Source organism: Pyxicephalus adspersus, chromosome 8, assembly GCF_032062135.1.
Source record: "Pyxicephalus adspersus chromosome 8, UCB_Pads_2.0, whole genome shotgun sequence".
In the NCBI taxonomy this organism is placed as follows: domain Eukaryota; kingdom Metazoa; phylum Chordata; class Amphibia; order Anura; family Pyxicephalidae; genus Pyxicephalus; species Pyxicephalus adspersus.
In genome coordinates, this window is record NC_092865.1 from 39,868,327 (window position 1) to 39,887,691 (window position 19,365).

At 38.2% G+C, this 19,365-nt stretch overlaps 1 protein-coding gene across 1 annotated transcript in view; it reads right to left on the bottom strand.

Annotated features, from left to right (window-relative positions):
* Positions 1 to 17,670, bottom strand: part of CDC73 (cell division cycle 73) — a 40,384-nt gene extending 22,714 nt beyond the window's left edge. Inside the window, exons 1-10 of the mRNA XM_072420104.1 lie at positions 17,476 to 17,670; positions 12,423 to 12,528; positions 11,118 to 11,187; positions 10,116 to 10,178; positions 9,973 to 10,025; positions 9,207 to 9,295; positions 6,219 to 6,435; positions 5,457 to 5,555; positions 5,148 to 5,226; positions 2,528 to 2,592 (exon numbers count right to left, since the gene is read on the bottom strand). Coding sequence (XP_072276205.1) covers positions 2,528 to 2,592; positions 5,148 to 5,226; positions 5,457 to 5,555; positions 6,219 to 6,435; positions 9,207 to 9,295; positions 9,973 to 10,025; positions 10,116 to 10,178; positions 11,118 to 11,187; positions 12,423 to 12,528; positions 17,476 to 17,606 — 972 coding nt within the window. The 5' untranslated portion in view covers positions 17,607 to 17,670. The remainder of the gene's footprint in view (positions 1 to 2,527; positions 2,593 to 5,147; positions 5,227 to 5,456; positions 5,556 to 6,218; positions 6,436 to 9,206; positions 9,296 to 9,972; positions 10,026 to 10,115; positions 10,179 to 11,117; positions 11,188 to 12,422; positions 12,529 to 17,475) is intronic.
* Positions 17,671 to 19,365: the final 1,695 nt, after the last annotated feature.

The following is a 19,365-nucleotide window of genomic DNA, read 5'->3' on the forward strand; positions in this document are numbered from 1 at the left end:
TAATATCTAAGGGAAATGTAAATAGTATGAAAGCCCCATTTTTTTCCCATCTACTGTATATGAACTAGAAATATAACATGGCTTAACCAAGTCCAAATGATTCAGGTCAGATATCGCATTAAGGGGCCTCTATTTTTTGGCCTATTAGTAAAATTAACGGTCTACAATGCAAAGAGAATTTGGTGACTGGATGTAAATATTCCCAGTGTTTTCCTCGGCCCCTTTTAGCTGGCGCACCCACCTGGCACTTTTCATGAACCATCCACCTGTTTTTGGGTGGTTACTGATAAGTTGGGTCACAATACAGGGGCTTCCACCCACCTACAGCTTCTTCCCACCCAGCTTGAAACTTTCTGGATTGAACACAGATTCCTTTGACTAGAATAGCTTACATAACCAGGATTTTATTGTTTTATTTGTGCCAGAGTTGTAACGCACACTAAAGCCTTAATAATGTGTTTAGGCCTTACCTCTAAGTGCAGGACTAAGGGTAACTAAAATAAATGCACAAATACCTCTACCTGGGCCCATGATCAAATAATCAAAATTATTATGTTCTAGCTGATGAAAAAGATTGGGTTTTAGATAAAAATGCATAATAGGAACTTGGTGTGTTTAACCGAGCAGTTTAAATAATTTATACATCAAGCAGCCACTAACAGTATGGACAAGGCTGGGACTTCAGCACTAAAAAGAACTGCTGATCTACATGCTTGTTCTAGGCTAGTGACTCAAATAGATTCAGCAAGAAAACAGACTGCCATCAACTATAAGATAAGCCTGTAGTAATCCTGTGCCATCACTGCCCTTGTCTGCAAAACACAAAAAAGCATTATACCATCTGTCCCCTGGAAAGTGAAAACAAGGATGTGGTTTTAGGAAGAGTTTTGTTCCTTTTCTGAAGGTTTGTGTTTATTGAACATTTCTAGAACAGTTACAAAGCGACTGACAAACCACAAAAATTAGCAGCACTTTATTAAATGTACCACTACTTCAGAGACATTTTTATTACTTAAACTATACTAAAACAAGTCCTAAATAATCTACCCAAAAGATATGTATGTATGTTAGGTTCTCAAAGTGTTTTTATTTTTAAACTGATGATGTTACGCTCTAACATTATCTTTAAAGAGGAACTATAGTTCAACTAGCAGGAATGTACTGGGTATGCTGGACGCCCCGAGGAATACATCATTTTGGCACAGCCAATCAAGATGGCCAAAGACTGGCATTGTGGAAAAGAGGAAAAAGATGGCAGTGCCCACATCAGTATGGGGACAGGTGAGTAAAAATAAAAACAATCAGGCAGGTATGTTTCACCTGTACAGTTTTTTTTTTAATTTTTACCTATAGTTAAAATTATAAGCTTTAAAAATATTCAGTTAGGATCCTTGTTAACACCATTTCATTATTTGGTGTAGAGGCTAATCGTTGCTGCTAATGTCACAAACAAGGTGGTCAAGGTGGTCAAACTGTAAAGAGTTTCATCATAAAGCACAGATCAGATTGACAACTACCAAAGCCATCTTTCAGCCGTGCAGAGGAGCCAAACAGTTTACACAGTAGAACTACAAAACCTATACTCTCAATCATAATAAATCCCCAATAGCTTTTCAATAGATGAAGAAGACAGGGTGGAATCTTACAATGGACGCATGTGGGTACTTATTTTACTGCTGGATTTAGCTGAACGTTTTTGGTGTGGCGACACAAGAGTTTCAAAAACAGAAAGTGCTCATAATGCAGACGGCAGTGGTCTGATGCTGAATGCCAAACTGCGACAATGGGGATAGCTACACCCCTGGAACAATTTGTATTTCCCTGCAGTAAAAGTAGACACAATTTTTGCCATTGTGACAGCTCTGCTATGAATTTAGGGACAGTTTAGAATTGTTGCCAAACGATCACAGGAAGTTGCAGTAGACAGTCTTTACCCATCAGGATCAGAACATATCGATGGGAGGAGAGCAAAGAAACTATGCTGCAGCACTTTAATGGGAAGCCATTATAGGTATCGCTCTGTTATTTCATCACCTCCTCAAAAATTTTATGAACTTCCTCCTTTTATCAGAAACATGACTAAAACCCAAGTTATGCTTTCAAACCTTAAATACAAAAATACTTCTGCAGAACAAAAAAAATCATCTATGCAAAAACTTAAAGCTGAATAAATTACTTACAAACCCAAATAACCAGAAAGCAAATAAATCCATTTTGTGCTCCCCACAAATCATTGCAGAGAGCAAAGCCCAACAGACCTAACATTACAGGTTGTCTATAAAGAACCATACATACAATATCAGCCATCCTGCACAAGGACAAAGAGCAGCAGTGCCCAGTCATTATTACAGGAAACTTCGGCACAGAGGAAAAGTTTACATTGGATTACAGCACAGATCTGAAGTACACGAAGGACACCAAGACTCAAGTAAATATGCACATGCACCTTGTATACAGTTAAGATTTTTTTGCTCCAGATTTCAGCTTTAATCATGCAAAACACTGAATTTTGACTTTTCATACTTACAGTCACAGATTTCAATGTCATTCCGTGGTACGTTCCCATGGTGTCGATTTTAAATCCCTCCGTTTCTAAATTAGAATACAAAATATTAAAAATCAGCATGTGCATGAACAGAGACTTCGGGGGACTGCTGTACACTTGACAGGTTCTAGTTTGTGTATGTAAAAAGTAATCTATATACAATCACACACCCTTATCTGTGTCTCCCTAACCCCTTTAAGCTGGGTGCACTACCCAGCACTTTTTAGTAATCATCCAACTTTTTTTGGGTTATTAAAAATGTTGGGTCACAATACAGGGGCTGCCACCAACCCTAAAATTTATGGGCAGAATACAGACTCATATTATAGAGGAGAACATACACTGGTTCAGATACCATTTACCATTAAGACTATATATGGAATATGCATTGTTTAAAGGACGCAAAACAAATATCACTTAATCTCTAGAACACTTGTAGTCAAATATTCCTTCTGAAAGAATGCAAGCTGCTTTAATTATTAAATATCAGATTTCAAGCAATGCTAACACTCTACTACTGTATTTGTTTTACACTTGAAGCGTACATAAAGCGTACCTAAACTCAGATTTTTTACTGTGCATAAAAGGGTAGATAAATGGGGTAAAAGAAAATTGCAGATCTCAAGCATGCACAGTTAAGTGTGTTTTTTATATTTTGGGTTTAGTTATGCTTTAAGGCATAATTGGCGTAGAGCACAGAAACTGACCAAATGTGTTTATTGGTATGTAAGAACCCTGTGCTGAAATGTACTTTAAATGTAGAGTCTCATGTTCATATATGACATGTGCATATATGACACTATGTTTAGCACAATGTACGGACAAAGTGTGAAAAAGATCTAACCAAGATCTCCCCATTGCATAACCTTTATTTTTTTTCAATCACTACCCTACCAGTTTTGTAATGAAATAATGTGAATGACTTGACAGAAATACTACTTTGACTATAAAAAGCTTTATGCAGTATACTGCAATGCAAATCCCTAGGGATGACAAACATTTAGAAGAAAATATTGTCCTATCAGTAAAGTTGACTATATATGAGACATAACCAAAATCAACTGAAACCATCTAAAACAATGTTAAATCCAACTATACCCCAAGTGGTGGGTCTCTACCCGGCCCCCTATATTATTATTTTTATTAATATTATTATTAAAAAGGATTTATATAGCCTCAACATATTACACAGCGCTGTACATCAAATAGGGGTTGCAAATGACAGATGAATACAGAACTGCAAAGACATGCAGCAGAAGAGGAGCAGTGGGAAGGATGGATGAGTCTGGCTGTAGCATTCTTAAAAGATGGGAGAGGAGAGAGTCGGGTTAGTGGAATACCAGAGAGGAGGATGTTACAGTAAAGCTACGTACACACGGCAGATTTTTATCGCCCGATAATTGGCATCGGCCAATTATCGGGCGAAAATCTTCCGTGTGTACAGTCGGTGTCGTCCATCGTCCGGACGACCGACCTGCCGGATCCACGGACGATGGACGACAGCCGATCGTAATGAAAGTGAAGGGGAGAGCGCGCAGCAGGGTGCCGCTCCGTCGCTCTCCCCCTCCCCTCTCCATAGAGCATGAACGGTGCTGTATGTACAGCATCGTTCATGCATCTTGCAGCCCCTTGTCGTTGGAAAGGATCGTGAAAGATCCTTTCCAACGACAAAAATTGCAAGTGTGTACGCAGCTTTAGTCTGGACGAGAGATAAGAGCGTGTACAAGGAATTTAGTGATCTCTGGGGACAGGTATGGCCGGATTTTTAAGAGGTTTTGTAGGTGAAAGTGGCAAGACCTGGAAACGTTCTGAATATGGGGGGTAAATGAGAGGGCAGAATCGAAGCCTGAGGGGAGGGACGAATAACAGTGTTGTTAACAGTTAGGAATATGTCAGGGGGAGATTTGGAATTTGAGGGGCGATGATGATGAGTTCTGTTTTATCCAGGTTGAGTTTCAGAAATCTGTCAGACATCCATGAGGAGATGGCTGACAGACAGCATGAGACCTTATCCAGGACTGAGGGAGACAAGTCAGGGGTGGACAGAAAGATTTGAGTGTCATCAGCATACAGATGGTACTGTAAGCCAAAGGAGGATATGAGACTACTGAGAGAGGAGGTGTACAGAGAAAAGAGGACCGGTCCAAGGACTGACCCTTGGGGAACACCAACACGGAGGAGAGTGTGAGAGGAGGAAATACCATTAAAAGAAACTTGAAAGGAGCGGTCAGACAGATAGGAAGCAAACCAAGAGAGAGCAGTTTCACTGATACCAATGGAGCCCATGATTTGTATTAGAAGAGGGTGATCAGCAGTGTTAAAAGCAGAAGAAAGATCAAGGAGAAGGAGGAGAGAAAAGTTTCCTTCAGACTTAGCTCTGATGAGGTCATTGGCCACTTTAGTAAGGGCTGTTTCAGTTGAATAGACAGCTCGAAAGCCAGACTGGAGAAGGGCAATGAGAGAGTTGGTGCTCAGGTAATCAGTGAGTCTTTTCTAGCCAAGGCGTTCAAGAAGTTACACACACCCAATAGAGGCTTTAAATTACTGCATTACCATAATAACAGATAAGCAGTAGACAAGAAAATATTCCTTCAGAACATACCTTCTTTTCCTTTGAATCGTTCCTGATCATATCGATTGTATATTTGTGGAGCTGGCTGTTTACTTCTCAATGTGGGGTCCTATAAAACAAGTAAAAATAAATAGTTACTACACCACACACAAAAAACTACAGAAATGAATCTGCAAACAAAGTGGCTCTGTGAAAGAATTTCCATTTGGCAAATATTTGATATCTGAAGAGTTCAGGGATGCAGGTAATCATTCAGACAAATCTTCTGCCCAACATGAATGTACAGACTATGACAGTATATAAGAGGATAACAAACAAGCTTTCTGCTGCACAACTTACAGTGGGTGCTGTAGTCTGAACAGGCCTTTGTTCCGGTGCACGGCCCTCCTCTCTCGCTTTCACATTTTGAAGAATTGCAAATATATTTTTGGCAAAATTCTGAAAAAGGACAGAGGGAAATGTTAGAACAGATCAGAGTATGTTGTAAAAGTTATGTTGCAGAGATCCCAGAATGTAGGTACTTAACAAAATAATGGTAGCGTTGACATCACACAGCCCACAACAGTACTTAAGTATTTAATGCATTTTAGGTATTTTTGGTAAGGTATGTTGACTTTTTAAGGTATGTTTGACTGTTTTTGCCGTCTCTCTATCTGTAGAAATGACCTCTCACTTCCTGAGCGACAGACAGTAAAGGGCAATCTAAACAAAGTAAGGGGGGAGTAAAATGTACACTTTTCATTCCTGTGACAATCGCTGTAATTTCAACACAGTATTATGATTTGAAATTTAACTTGCTCTGGACACTCAAAATTTTAGATTGTCTTTTAGCATCCCAAAGACAATAGTTATCAGGACAAAATAAGAGCGTAAACCTGCTTATAACATTTTTTTTATATGGAATAAAAGTTTGGTAATGGTCTTTTCATTTACTTGGTTCTTGATCATACAGTTATTGGTAATACCTATACATAAATACATAACATGTTTGCAGGTGTTTTTCCAAGTAAAAATATCATACATCTCAGAGTCATAACTGTTGAATTATTGGATAATTAGGCTTCTATTTGGTAGCAGAACGTATGTGACAAAGTAACTCACTTTTCCTGTACTCTGCAAAATAGTTGTTCGTGTTCTCCATACTCTTTCCCTGCTGACAATGTCTCTAGTAACATCCACTTCAGCATCAACAAAACTTCTCTGTTTTAATGCTGTAATATCATCATCCAAATCTGTTTTGATTGTCGTTTTTCTTTTTGCCATAATTTTAGCTTTGATAGCTGCAATTTTTTCAACTGACATGGCTTCTGAAAGAGACCTAAAAAACAAAAGAAAAAATGTGCTTATAAATCTTTAAATTATACAAATACCATTTAAAATCCTTTAGTTATGCAACTAAAATGTCTACCAAACATGCTTTACTAGATATTTGAACATCCTAGGACTCCATTTATAAAACAAGAAATCAGACATTTCCTAAACATTCCCTCGCAGGAATCTTTCAAGTCCAGGTGTTTCAAGGGCAGCAATTGATTCCCACAAGGGAATGTTTGAGGGAATGCCAATTTTCTGTATTACTTTAGTAGCCTCCAGGAAAGCCAAAGCTTAATTTTTAGTGCATGTGCCTAACATGTTTCTTTATCCTCCTGCATTTTTATTAACAGTTTAAAGGTTAGTTTTTAAAATGAGAATAGAAATAAGAAATAGAAAATAGAAAATAGAAATAAGGAATGTGATATTGCAGATAGTGCTGTTGTCATCAAGTTGAGTCCCTAGCTGGGTTTAAAAAGTATTTAATAAATACCAAGGAACAATATTTTCAGGAAGGAAATTAATGAAAGCTGGGTTTTTGGCAATAATCACATGTATTTATATAAAAGAAGTTCACACAACTCACTTCAGATAAGTAAATACTAAAGAGTGGTGTAAGGGTCATGCCTATTAAGAAACCATATGGAAAATTGCACTTCAAACATACTTAAGTACATATTTATGAACTGTACAAGTAGCGTTATCAAAAAACATTAATAGTTGGTTGCATAAAACAGGATAATATAGGAAATGTTGTCTTTGGCTTAGTAAACTAATTGGGTGTGGTTGGTTTAATAAAAAGTAAGTTTAATGCCTCATATAGGATTATTATATGCATGTGAAGTATTCTTACTATTATATGAATATGTACTTAGTTTTTTTTCCTTTTCCAAGATCTTTAAATAAGTAACATTCTCAAACAATCACAGGAAGGAAACCACAAGACGAAACGCGTCTTGAATTTTGAACACTATATGACCATTTTTGCTATTTATAATTGATTTAGGAAAATGGGAAAATGGTCACTTTCCCCCATGAATACTTAACGGGGGGGACCTGTCAGATCAACCTTTGTATAGATAATCAGTCATTTTGTCATTATGTCATGTGGATGACCCCTACACCACTCCATCTATTTTACCTATCCAAAGTGAATTGTATAAACGTCTTATATACTAATACATGTGATTATTAATATTAAAAAAAAACAGGTTTCTTTCATTTCTTTTGAAACTGTTTACTAGGTTATCAATTTGGGGTGGCAGCTCTTAAGAATTAGGAGGTAGTTGGTTTAACCTCACCGCTTTTAATAGATACCAGACACCAATGTAAGTATCTTTAAGACAAAACTTATCCAACAAGAGTATAAGGATGTGCAAAACAATAAAAATGGGTTTTAAAATTAAAAGGTGAGAGCAAATGTTTATTAACAGACCACTAAACCTTTTCTAATTAAATCATTCCCTAGCTAACAAAGTCAGATTTAGAAACACACCAAGCCAGTGAAGGAGCAATTTCATTAGGACAAATGGTTTCCTTGCCTGGAGGATTTTGCTGCCAGCGGCAAATGGCAAACCCAACAACAGTCAAACACTAAAGCTTGGAGATGGAGCAACTTCTAATTCACAAAACTAGAAAAAAAAGAATGCTAAATGATAACCAAATAGGGTTTTCAACACACTGGTGCAGACTCTGAAGTAGTGCCTGTACTGCACACCACTTACACTTTGGTGGACCAGACAAAGCTATTGAAGAAAAGCCACTATTATTTTGTTTAAAGATATTTAGGTAGCCCGTGAGTAATAAGGCTCATTTCATTTCAACTGTAATATCTCAAAAAAAGTAGTAGGAATATCTAATAGTAAAACTTATTGTGTTGCTTTGTATTAAAATTTTCTATGTGGTCACACCCTAATTATCCACCGCAAAAGCACAAGCATTGGTTTTTTAGACATGCATAATTGTTATTAGGACTGGAATGTCCGTTCTTGGTCACAGGCTTTGGTGGTCTTACAGAATTCTTACTTCCCAAAACCATTATAGGCCATGTCATAGCAGCAGCCCAAAAAGCTTGACCACAGACATCCATTTATTGGCTCCTCCCCATAGGGAAGGTCTGCTGGCCCTGCCACATCTCAATGCCATTGCCAACTTCTAGCGATTTGACCCAATCCTGTGCTCCTCTCCCCCTAAGTCAGGCCTTCTTCATTTATGGGTTTGGCATAATATTTTTTCGACGGATTATCTTTTTTTGATAGTTTTTCATTTTAGACAAATGGAGATTTCTGTGTTAGACAGTATCTTATGCTTCAAATGAAAGGATGAGCCTTACTTTGCTGGGTCTTTTTACAAATAGGGCATTTTTATATTGCCCCATTTTCCTGTTTCTAATTTGGCTGTTACTTAATGTTTGGATCAGAGACAGGAATTATTTTTTTTTCTTACAGTAAATGGGTTCCTGAATGTCAAACCTCAGGAAAACAATTTTACCATACCAATATGCTGGTATAGTATAGAGTTCCCCATATTAAGTAAAAAGCTGTACTTATATTGAGATATCTGCTGAAGATGTGTTAAAGAGGAATTTTTTTATACATATCTGCTGAAGTTCTGCAATTATTTAAATCTTTTGAAAGGTAGTATTGATTCCCATGATTACAGGGATTTTTTTCTACTCCTATCCATACCCAAATATTAATACACCATAGCTTGATGCTACATGTAAAATATGCAAATATAAAAAAAAAAAAAGCAGTGAACAGATTAGGGGTAACATACCGAATTTGTTCGGTCTGCACAATGCCTTCTTTATGGCCTTCCAATCTTGCAGCCAATCTCTCTTTGTCCAAACGAACACGTTCTTCATCCTATGAAAACATTAAAAATCATAGTACTTGCATACAAAACTATCCGCCAAATAAGAAACTCAATCTCAATTTTCTGCATTACCAAGCACATTCAAACTTCCAAGGTACTTTTTATACAAGCTGAATGGTGGTTGTGGAAAACCACTACACATATAACATTCATCAACAGCACTGATCCCTTGTAGTAATTTTACTTTGCTATCAGCTCTCCTCCTGCCTGTCATTGATTTAGGCATACATTAAAGCCCAAAGTTTTACAGTGAGTACAAGTTACACTTACATTATGTTTATGAGAAATAGTTTTATGGACACTTTTGCATATTAGGGCAAACTGAAGTAACAGAACTGCTGCTAAAAAAAATAGCTAGATGTGATTTTCAAAAGACAACAATGCCCTGTGCAGTTTACTCCCAGTTTAACCCATTGACATTTTATATGCCTGCTTAAAATATACCACTTACAAAGAACTGTTGTTCATATGATAAAGTCCAATGAACAGCACCTTTCTTATTAGATAGGAGTTGTGAAAATTCAGGCAGAATATATTCCGTTATTAATTTTTGCCTTTAATCACCACAATCAAAGTTATATAGTTTTGACAATATCATAATCTGAAATCTCTGCCATTCTTAAAGCTCTTTTTATCTGCATGTGTAGCTGTTCAAGGACATTCTCACCTCTACTCTTGGTTTCTTTGCTTCAGATGAACTTTCTTCAGAAGCTCTTTTAACTAAACAGAAAGTAATGAAGAATTTAAGTTTTACGTTGCTTATGTTAGGTTTCTACTTTGCAGATGCATAGAAGCTGCTTGAATAAATACCTTGTGTGGATCTCTGAAGCCCAATTTCCAAGGGTGCACTTCTATCAATGCTGGCAGATGTGGCTAAAGACACACAAACAAATTGAGAGTTATCAGGACACAGACTAGAAAAACAAATATACATGCCGATAGAAGCACCTATATGGACCTATGCTAAAATGTCAAAACATTGCTAAAAGTCTTGGATTAAACAAGCTGCTCCTGCTACTTCTAGAGAGTGCTCTGTACTAAGCTGAATAAGCAGCCCATCTACCAGAACAAATAAGAATGTACCCATAGCAAGGATGGCATAAACAGTAGTGTTGGTGTTCGAATTCGGGTTGTCCTTATATACGACCTGAATATGGCTGTTCGAATTCGAATAGACCTGACCCGAAAAACACAGGATTCAACAGCGCAAATTCATGTGTAAAAAAAATGAATGTTAAAGTAGTTTATTGAATGTGTGTGATTTGTGTAACCAACTTATTTTTTTACAGGTTATCCCACGACAGGATGATTCCCACGGCTGTGCCGTGGGAATCCTCCTGTGAGTGTGGGATCCCCAGGCACTAGAAGTTAAATGAGGACAAGTTTCCCTATTTATCACCTCTAGTGCTTGGTGATTGGCTGAGGAAAGGTAAACCCTGATGACAGTACAAGCGTCATCAGGATTTTCCTTTCCCAAGCCAATCACAGAGCACTAGAGGGGAATGAATGGGGAAACTTGTCCTCATTTAACTTCTAGTGCCCCGGGGATCTTCTCAATGAATGTGGCCACTCAATGAATGTTTCAGATGCCTTTTTCACAGGCATCTGAAACAAGAATTGTATAAAATGTATTGAACACACAGATTTATTATGTGTAACTAATTTACGTTTTATTTTTTCCACCTAATCATATCCAAGATTCATAAAATTAATAATTTAAAACTAAAAGAACAATGTTTTGACTATACGGTGGCAAACCTCTGTCAGGTTTTAGTGCCTAAATAAGACAAATTACTGGATATTGGTACTTACAAGTTTCTCCATTTAGGTAAGCCAGTAGATCTTTTCTGTCAGGTCTTCTGACAACAGGAATGTTTTCAGTCTAGAAAAATAAATATCCACAAAAGGGTAAATACATTTTTATATCATTTTATTTTGAAAACTAGTAAGCTCTCTGTTTCCAAATATTTTCTAATGTAGTCATAAAAAGATCTAGTGTTATAGGGAACATGTGGAGATACAAAGAGGAGAGGTACTATTTCTGCCTTGGACTACTAGCAGCTTCATAACACTTGTCAGGGAGGAAGCCAACGTAAGTGCAATCATTTTGTATAAACTACCTCAACTAAAGTGTAGAGATCGGCTTTAACCTTATTGAGGATAACTTTTGCTCTCTGTTTTTGTTATTTAATGCTCTTGCCTATTTGTGCTTATACTGTGTACTGTATTTTATTCACAGATTTGTTTTGCTGGGACTGTTGGTGCTACAAGAAGATTTTTCAGTTTGTGCATCTAAAATGAGGCATTCCATGGGAAATGATTACACAGCCACATCCAAAAAGGACTGACACTGCCAGGCACAGATAACTACTGGAACAAAAGCAAAAGTATTCTTTCAAGGGCACACGCTTTATACACACACACTTTTCTGGACACATCTGAAATTGACTTAGATTGCCCATGAGTGTATCAAATAAACAATCATCTTAAATTGAATTTGGACACCATCTCAATGTCTGCGGTATTGCTCTCAGGTGCCAACACTTGCCATCTACTGGGCTTCTAAATGTCAAATGTCCCAGAAACAGCAGACAGGGCAATTAATAAAGATTTACAAGTAATAACAAGTATTGTAAATGAAAAGTGGAATCGCATTACAGAATAAGGGAGAATTTCTTCCCTGTTAGAGTAAATTTTATAATATTTGCTTAAACATGAATGCTGCTATTCTCATGAAGGCTACTTTTTACGTTTGTGCTGACACAACAGATTTAATACCTAAACTTCAATGAATCAGGAAATATATAATTAGGAGCTATAACTTCTGATCTGCATACTTGCTCCGGTAAAAAGTGTTTCAAAGTATTGAGGCTAGAGAAGATCACACAACTAGCAAATTAAAAAAAAAAAAAAAAAGTCAAGGGCAGGCACTGCAATTCTCTTGTCACTGATGTACAACCCTAGATCTTACAACTACAAAACAACCAAACACCCTTAGAAGACGAATAATAAATGGAATCAAGTCTATCTGTACGATGATTAAGTGTCCCTTCTCTGGAAAAAAAAAAACGTGGATGACTAGATCAGCAATTTGCAAAGTACTACATAAGTACTTACCGCAGCACGTCTGACATATACAGGATGGGAAAGATGAACATTATTAAGCAAGAACAGGATGGAGTCAAGAGTATAGTATTCCCTTGGTTGTCCTTCTTTTCCAGTTCTGTAGTAAAACAAACACAGAAAGATTATGATTGACAGTGGACCATACATTATAAAGCAGGCTTACAATTTAGCAGCAAGATCATTTTTTTTATTATTTATAGGATTCCCTACCCTGGGGTTCAGGTATCACATGAGTATAGGCGTAGGAACTAGAAGGGTAATTGTAGCTTTTAAAACTATTTAGTTGAAGAGCCCATTCCAGACTGCTTAATAATCTTATATCTTGCCTTCTGTGGTTCTGCTTTTCCCCCTTCATCAATTCTATAAAATATTACATAAAGCCTGTTTCATTGTAAACTTTACAATGACACCATCATTGGATTTCCTTGGTTCATCTGCAATGTAGTGCACTACTAAACTGGTGGGAGGAACTAGTGGGACACTATTCATATCCTACTGAAAACAGGAAACAGTAGTAATGAATACATCCAATGAGACTCTAGGATTAAAACAACCAAATACAATTAATGAAAGGGGAAAGCCTGAGAAAGTAAGACTGGGGAGGAAAGGGTTAGTTTTTCTGATTTTTTTTTTTTTACAGCATCTAATGCACACTGCAAGTGTGCAATGAAAATCAAAGTAAGCCGTTTTAATACAGGAGAGGAGCCTGTACAACTGTGTAAAGCCAGGTGGCAAGGCATTAAAGTACAAACAAAAATCTAATGTAATCTAATATGCCGATGGTTCTTAGCTGGTAACTTCATATAGCAACGTGTCATGTTCATTTTGGGTTGCAGTCCCTGGGGTGCCCAGAAACTCCATACAGTCAATGTGTGCATATGTACCAAGAGGCCCACTTTGTTTCTCCTCAGCCTGACAACAGGACAGTAAAGCTACCTAACATGGCACTAAACCAACAGGCTTAGGAAGCCAGGACAGATTTCAGCCCTGCAAATGTCAACATCCCACTGACTAGTTATTATACTTCAAGTAATACTCCTATATACATCTTCTATAATTCTTATTCTATATACTTCTTCAAGTACATGTGGGAAGTAAACCATCAGAAACAGCAGACAGGACACTTTAATAAAGATTTACAAGTAATAACAAGGATTGTGAATGAAGTGTGGAATTGGAGTTAGAGTAAATGGTAAAACATTTGCTTAAACATGAAGGCTGCTATTCCCATAAGGCTACTTTTTACTTGTGTGCTGACACAACAGATTTAAAACCTAAACTTTAATGAATCGGGAAATATATAATTAGGTGCTATAACTTGCGCTATAATAATGCGTACGTGCTCCGGTAAAAAGTGTTTCAAAGTATTGAGGCCAGAGAAGATCATACAACTAGCAAATTAGAAAAAAAGTCATGGGCAGGCACTGCAATTCTCTTGTCACTGTTCTACAATCCTGGATCTTACAACTACAAAAGTAAAAATAAGCTCTGGCTCTACCAAACACCCTTGGAAGATGCATAATAAATGGAATGGGGTCCATCTGTATGTAATGATACTGTTGCTTGATTATATATAATTTCTGAAAAGCCAACATAAAAATAAGAAAGATAGGTCTCACTGGTAAAGTGGAACACATTCACGAAGAAGAAAGAAAACTATAATACAGTCCTCTTCCTGGATCTAAATCGCACCAATACCTCAAGCAGCACAAGTAATACAACTTCTCAGTTTGACAAACATTTCAAAACATGATCCCCTAGAAAAAGACAAGTTTTCCATGAGCTTGAATTGTCATAGCGAACACACATGCTGCACTCCCAGGGATACAGCCTTATAAATAGGAATCACAGCCCTAATACAACAACCAGACAAGTGTGGGATGCCTAGAACTGCAGAATCAGGAGATGCCTACATTAAAATTAGTAGTTTAAAAGTACTGTATTGTCATCACAACTTGTTAAACAAGTGGCAAGGTTTTATTCTGAGGTTGCCATCTGGAGCTCTCCACTGTCATGGTAAAACAGTACTTTCTTTAAAGATTACCACAGAAAGTGCTTTAGAGTTTCCACAATTATACCACCACCAGAATGAGCAATATTCCTGATAGTCTGTAGAAACATTCCTATAGGAACCAAACAGAAATATTCCTGATCCCCAAAAATATCAAAATACTTTTTCTAGAGACAACATGCCAAAAACAAACCACCATTAGGGTTTTAAAGTTTTTTGTATTGAAAGTGACTTGGTCAACAAAAAAACATCATAGAAAACAAAAACTTCTGAGAACTTTGATTGTCTGTGTGCTCAATAGAATCCAGTAGTTTCTTCACTAACCTCTCCATTACTGCGTTACAGGCATTTGCAAGAGCCTAAAAGAGCAATTTCTTCTTTTGTATTAAAACTGCAAGTGCGTTTTTAAGCATTACAAGCAGAACCAATTTAAATCTTTAGAAGAAGAAAACTGCCCCAAGATCCTACATGTAGAATTCCCCCCCCCCTCAAAAAAAAATGAACAGCAACACCGCTGTTCTACTTTATTCTGCCTGTCAAAAGATACTGAAAAGACCTATTTGTAAAATGTGAACCATTTGTGGTAAAGAGGATCAAATCTGCCTACAAGTCAGTAGTCTGAACCCAGCTTAACATGAGGCAAGTAAACTCTAAACAAATAATGTTATTACATATTTTTTTAAAGAACTTTATGAAACCATCTATACAACGTGATAGACAGATCAGGCCACCTACTTCCCCAACACTTCAGTTCTAATGCTTATGTGCACAACGTAGGCACTTCAGCAGCCGCATTATTATTATTATTATTATTATTATTATTATTAAACAGGATTTATATAGCGCCAACATATTACGCAGCGCTGTACATTAAATAGGGATTGCAAATGACAGACTAATACAGACAGTGATACAGGAGGAGAGGACCCTGCCCCGAAGAGCTTACAATCTAGTAGATACACAACAAGCTGCAATGCACCGGGTCCTCTGATAAATCTCTCTCATGGTCAGCATTACATTATTCACTAAATTCTGATAACTTAACTCTTCCTTAATATTGAACCAAAAGAGCTGGCCCTGCCAAACTTTTAGCGAGGGCACCCATGACCCTTATCAGGGTTGTTCTTCTATGGACTCCTTTTGCCAGTTACTATCCCCTGTAACCCAGAACAACCCACCTGACATGCCATTTGGAGATGATCGAACCACCACAATGTCAGCAATCTTTGGATTCTCATGTTTCCAGCTTTCTACATATAAACCCAAGAACTGTTGATAGGTGTCATCATACGGGCCATGCTATTCTATTTATCTGACCAGCATACACACAAGCATTCCCGCAATGACAGCATGACATTTCTCAGAACAAGGTCCCTGATAAGGACAACAGTGGACCAGATCTGTGTAAGGCTTGTTTAAACAGCAGAATGTGGTCTCCCTGAAAGCCCAAATGACAGGGTGACAACACAACAACATCTAGGAGACTGGTACACTCAATACAAATACTGGATTGAAATAACATCTAGAAGAGGCAGACTGATGCACTGTGGTGTGGAGTCTTTTCCCAGAACTAGAAAGTACCAAGAATACTTGCTAGTAAGATAGCCACAAAACCCAACATTTAGCAGATATAACCAACAATAAAGAGAATACAGAAACACTACAGACAAATAGTTGGATCAGCAGAGATCATCAAACATTTTACATTGCCAGAGATTTATCATTGCTAACAACAGAAAACTGCTTGAGCTACACTGCAAATAAAGTAAATCTTCAGAAAAGAAGACGGGAAGGGATTTGGTTTATTGCTGTCTGTGTCTCTTTAGAAAAGAGTCACCCTTGTTATTTGTCTATGACCCTTCTGAACAGAAAGGAACAGATCCACAGGATGCAAGGGGGATCTTCCTATGGGGACACTTTGGAGATATTTCCTTACTTCAGACATAAACTAACGTCAAATCTCAACAGGACAGAGCAACACAAATCTGACCATTACGCTTTCCTAAACTTTCCAGAAAAACAAAATAGACCTTTAGACGTATTCTTCCTAAAAATGTTCTAAACTGGGTAGGGGGAAATTGTAGGTGGGTGGCAGCTCTGTATTGTGACCCAACTCTTCAGGAATTACCCAAAATCAGCCAGGTGGTTTACTGAAAAGTGCCGGGTGGTGCGCCCAGCTAAAAGGGTCTGGGGGGGAAACCTGCTATAGATATCCATTAAATCAATAATCTCAGCAACCAATGTGTTCTAGTGCTATAAATAAGCCAAACTCAACATATTCAAACCTCCCAAAGCATTCCAATACCACAAATCTGTAATGACTATTGGACATTCAAATCAAATTCTGTGTTCACCACTTGAATGCAATGAGAATATTAGGAAAACAATCCAAGCAAACCTTTGCCAGCCATAGGGCATGCAAAATAAAAGTGCAACTTGTGTAGTTGTATACTTTGTTGCTCTCACACACTTCTCTGCATTCTGTAACAATCAGATGATATTGGGTTTTGTCACATTACATGTGGTTCCATGTTCAGCCTTTATTTATCTTGTTAATGTGGCTTTTGTCATGCATAGCAGCCGGGTGTGAAGCAGCACCATTCATACCTATGGGGAGGCTGTGGATTTGTGTTGCTGCACAGATCACAGAGATGCTCCATGTTTATGGCATTTTGCAGACCTCCCTGTGACACGAGTCATAGAAGCAGGAAATGAACATTTGTACACAATTCTTAGAACAATTGCAGCTGGTGATGATTTTTAGTTTCCGAAAAAGCAAAACATGTAAATCCTGTGCCTGCTAAGCTGCACCTCACCTCAGAGCCCCTTAGAGCAAACACAAGTGTAACCTCATGTAGCTGTGCATAGCTTACACCGCTGTGCCTGGTCCATGGGCACTGCACATAGCCACTATGGGGGGGGGGCACAAACACAGGTCACGTGACCTTCAGATACCCCACATGACAACACATGCCCACCGTCTATGCTCACTGGGGACCCCGCTGCCCCCCATCACACACGCCGACTACTCACCCCCAGATAACGTAATTCGTCTTGACATTTTTAGGCCACGAGAACTCTCCAAATATAACTTCATCCCCTTTGACGTTTATTTCTTTCTTCTGGGTATTATACTGACGCAAAACGCTCAGCACGTCCGCCATGGTCGCCTCCTCCGGACTGCCTCGGCCAAAGCAATGATCCTACCAGATGAGCAGCCTAGCGACGCACGTCACGTCACACAGTGACGATATCACGTTACCATTAGAAGCGTAGGTCTACTAACACATTGCCTGAGTGTGCAAGGTCCCCGCTGTACGGGCTGTCTATAAGCTGCCTGACTTGTTATTTGTGTAGGAGTGTTGTGATTGGCTGGTTATGTAAACAGTAATATGGTTGGCATGATGTGCAGTGAGCTTAACTATTACCCTTACATTGCCTTTGTGTGTTTTGCAAACATGCTAAAATGCAAAAATTATTTACATGGAAACTCTCTTAAAGTGGAACTAAACCGAAAAAATCACAGTTACCTTTAATCCTGCAGGTCCCTAAATGCCACTGGGCCTTCTGCCAATTTGGGCCTGCATCGTCCTGGAACTCATCTTCATTAGCGCCAGGCGCCTCCATCTTCGTTCTTCACTTCCTTCTTCTTCCTTTCTTATTGGCACATCACGCTATCTCACTGCAAAGGGGCGAGATTGGGTGAGGTAGCCACTGTAGAGAAAGAGAGACGATCTCACTGCGCATGCGTAAAATGGGTATCTCTTTCCCTTAATAGAAAAAATGCCTCTTCTTCGCATGTCTGAAATCATGGCATATGCAGAAGGAGCACCCAGAGCCTTCTCAGGATGCGTGACGTAGGTATACCGGGAGGCTCTGCGCTCCCATTCAAGTCTTGACTGCAGAGCCGATCAAGACTGAAAGGAGAGCTGCTGCATCCTTTTTTTTTTTTCTTTTTAAAGAAGGAGTGCTGCACTTAAAAAAATAATTAACATTTTCCCTTTACATAAAAGGGTTGTCTACCTATTTATGTACAGTGAAAATGTTGAGTTTAGGTCCACTTTAAAATTCACTAAAAAATAAAATATGCATTTTTTATGGTGCATGATATTAGGGTAACTGTTTACCAAGTCCAAAGTTTTAGTAAAAATTAAATTATTACCAGTTTCTCCTGTAAATTATATGTGAGAATTTCACATGTGGCTGCTAAATTTTCATAGGGGACACTAAAAATTAGCTTGGAGTTGCAATGCTTTATTACAGAAGAGACAGGCTGTGTTCCTTCAGCAATAAAACAAACCTAGCTGCCTCCTTCCAGTCAGTGCAGAATGCCAGGTATCTCAGCATCCCCCGGGACCAATCAAGATGCCCAAAGATCTGACCCTGGGAGAGGACCTGATAAAAATGAATTTCTTCTGAGCAGAGCCTCCTGGAATACATACGTTGCTGGCTGATTCTTCTGCGCATGCCCAAGATGTTTCTTCAATAAGGAAAAAATGCCAAACTCACGCATGCGCAGTAAGATCGGTGCTCTTTTTTTTCTTGTTTACAGCATGCTACGTCACCTGATCTCAAATATCCTGCTGAAATATGCGCAGTGTGGGATCAAGTGATGTAGGCAGGAGCTGGAAGAAGAGGAAAGAAGATGGCGGCACCCGGTGCTTCCTTCACACCAGGACGAGGCAGGATACCCGGACCATGCAGGACCCGATCCAGGAAACCTCCAGAGGGATCTGTGGAAGTAACGGTGAGTGAGATTTTTTTTTTACTTCCACTTTAAATATATCTTAGTTTTTTATAGAACAAGAAATAATTAGAACCCCCAAAAAGTTTTTCTGTGATTTTTGGTGTCATTAGTAGGATTTTCTTCTTTTCCTATTCTAAGGACAACATTTTACTGAAAGGAAATGAGAAAATACTCAA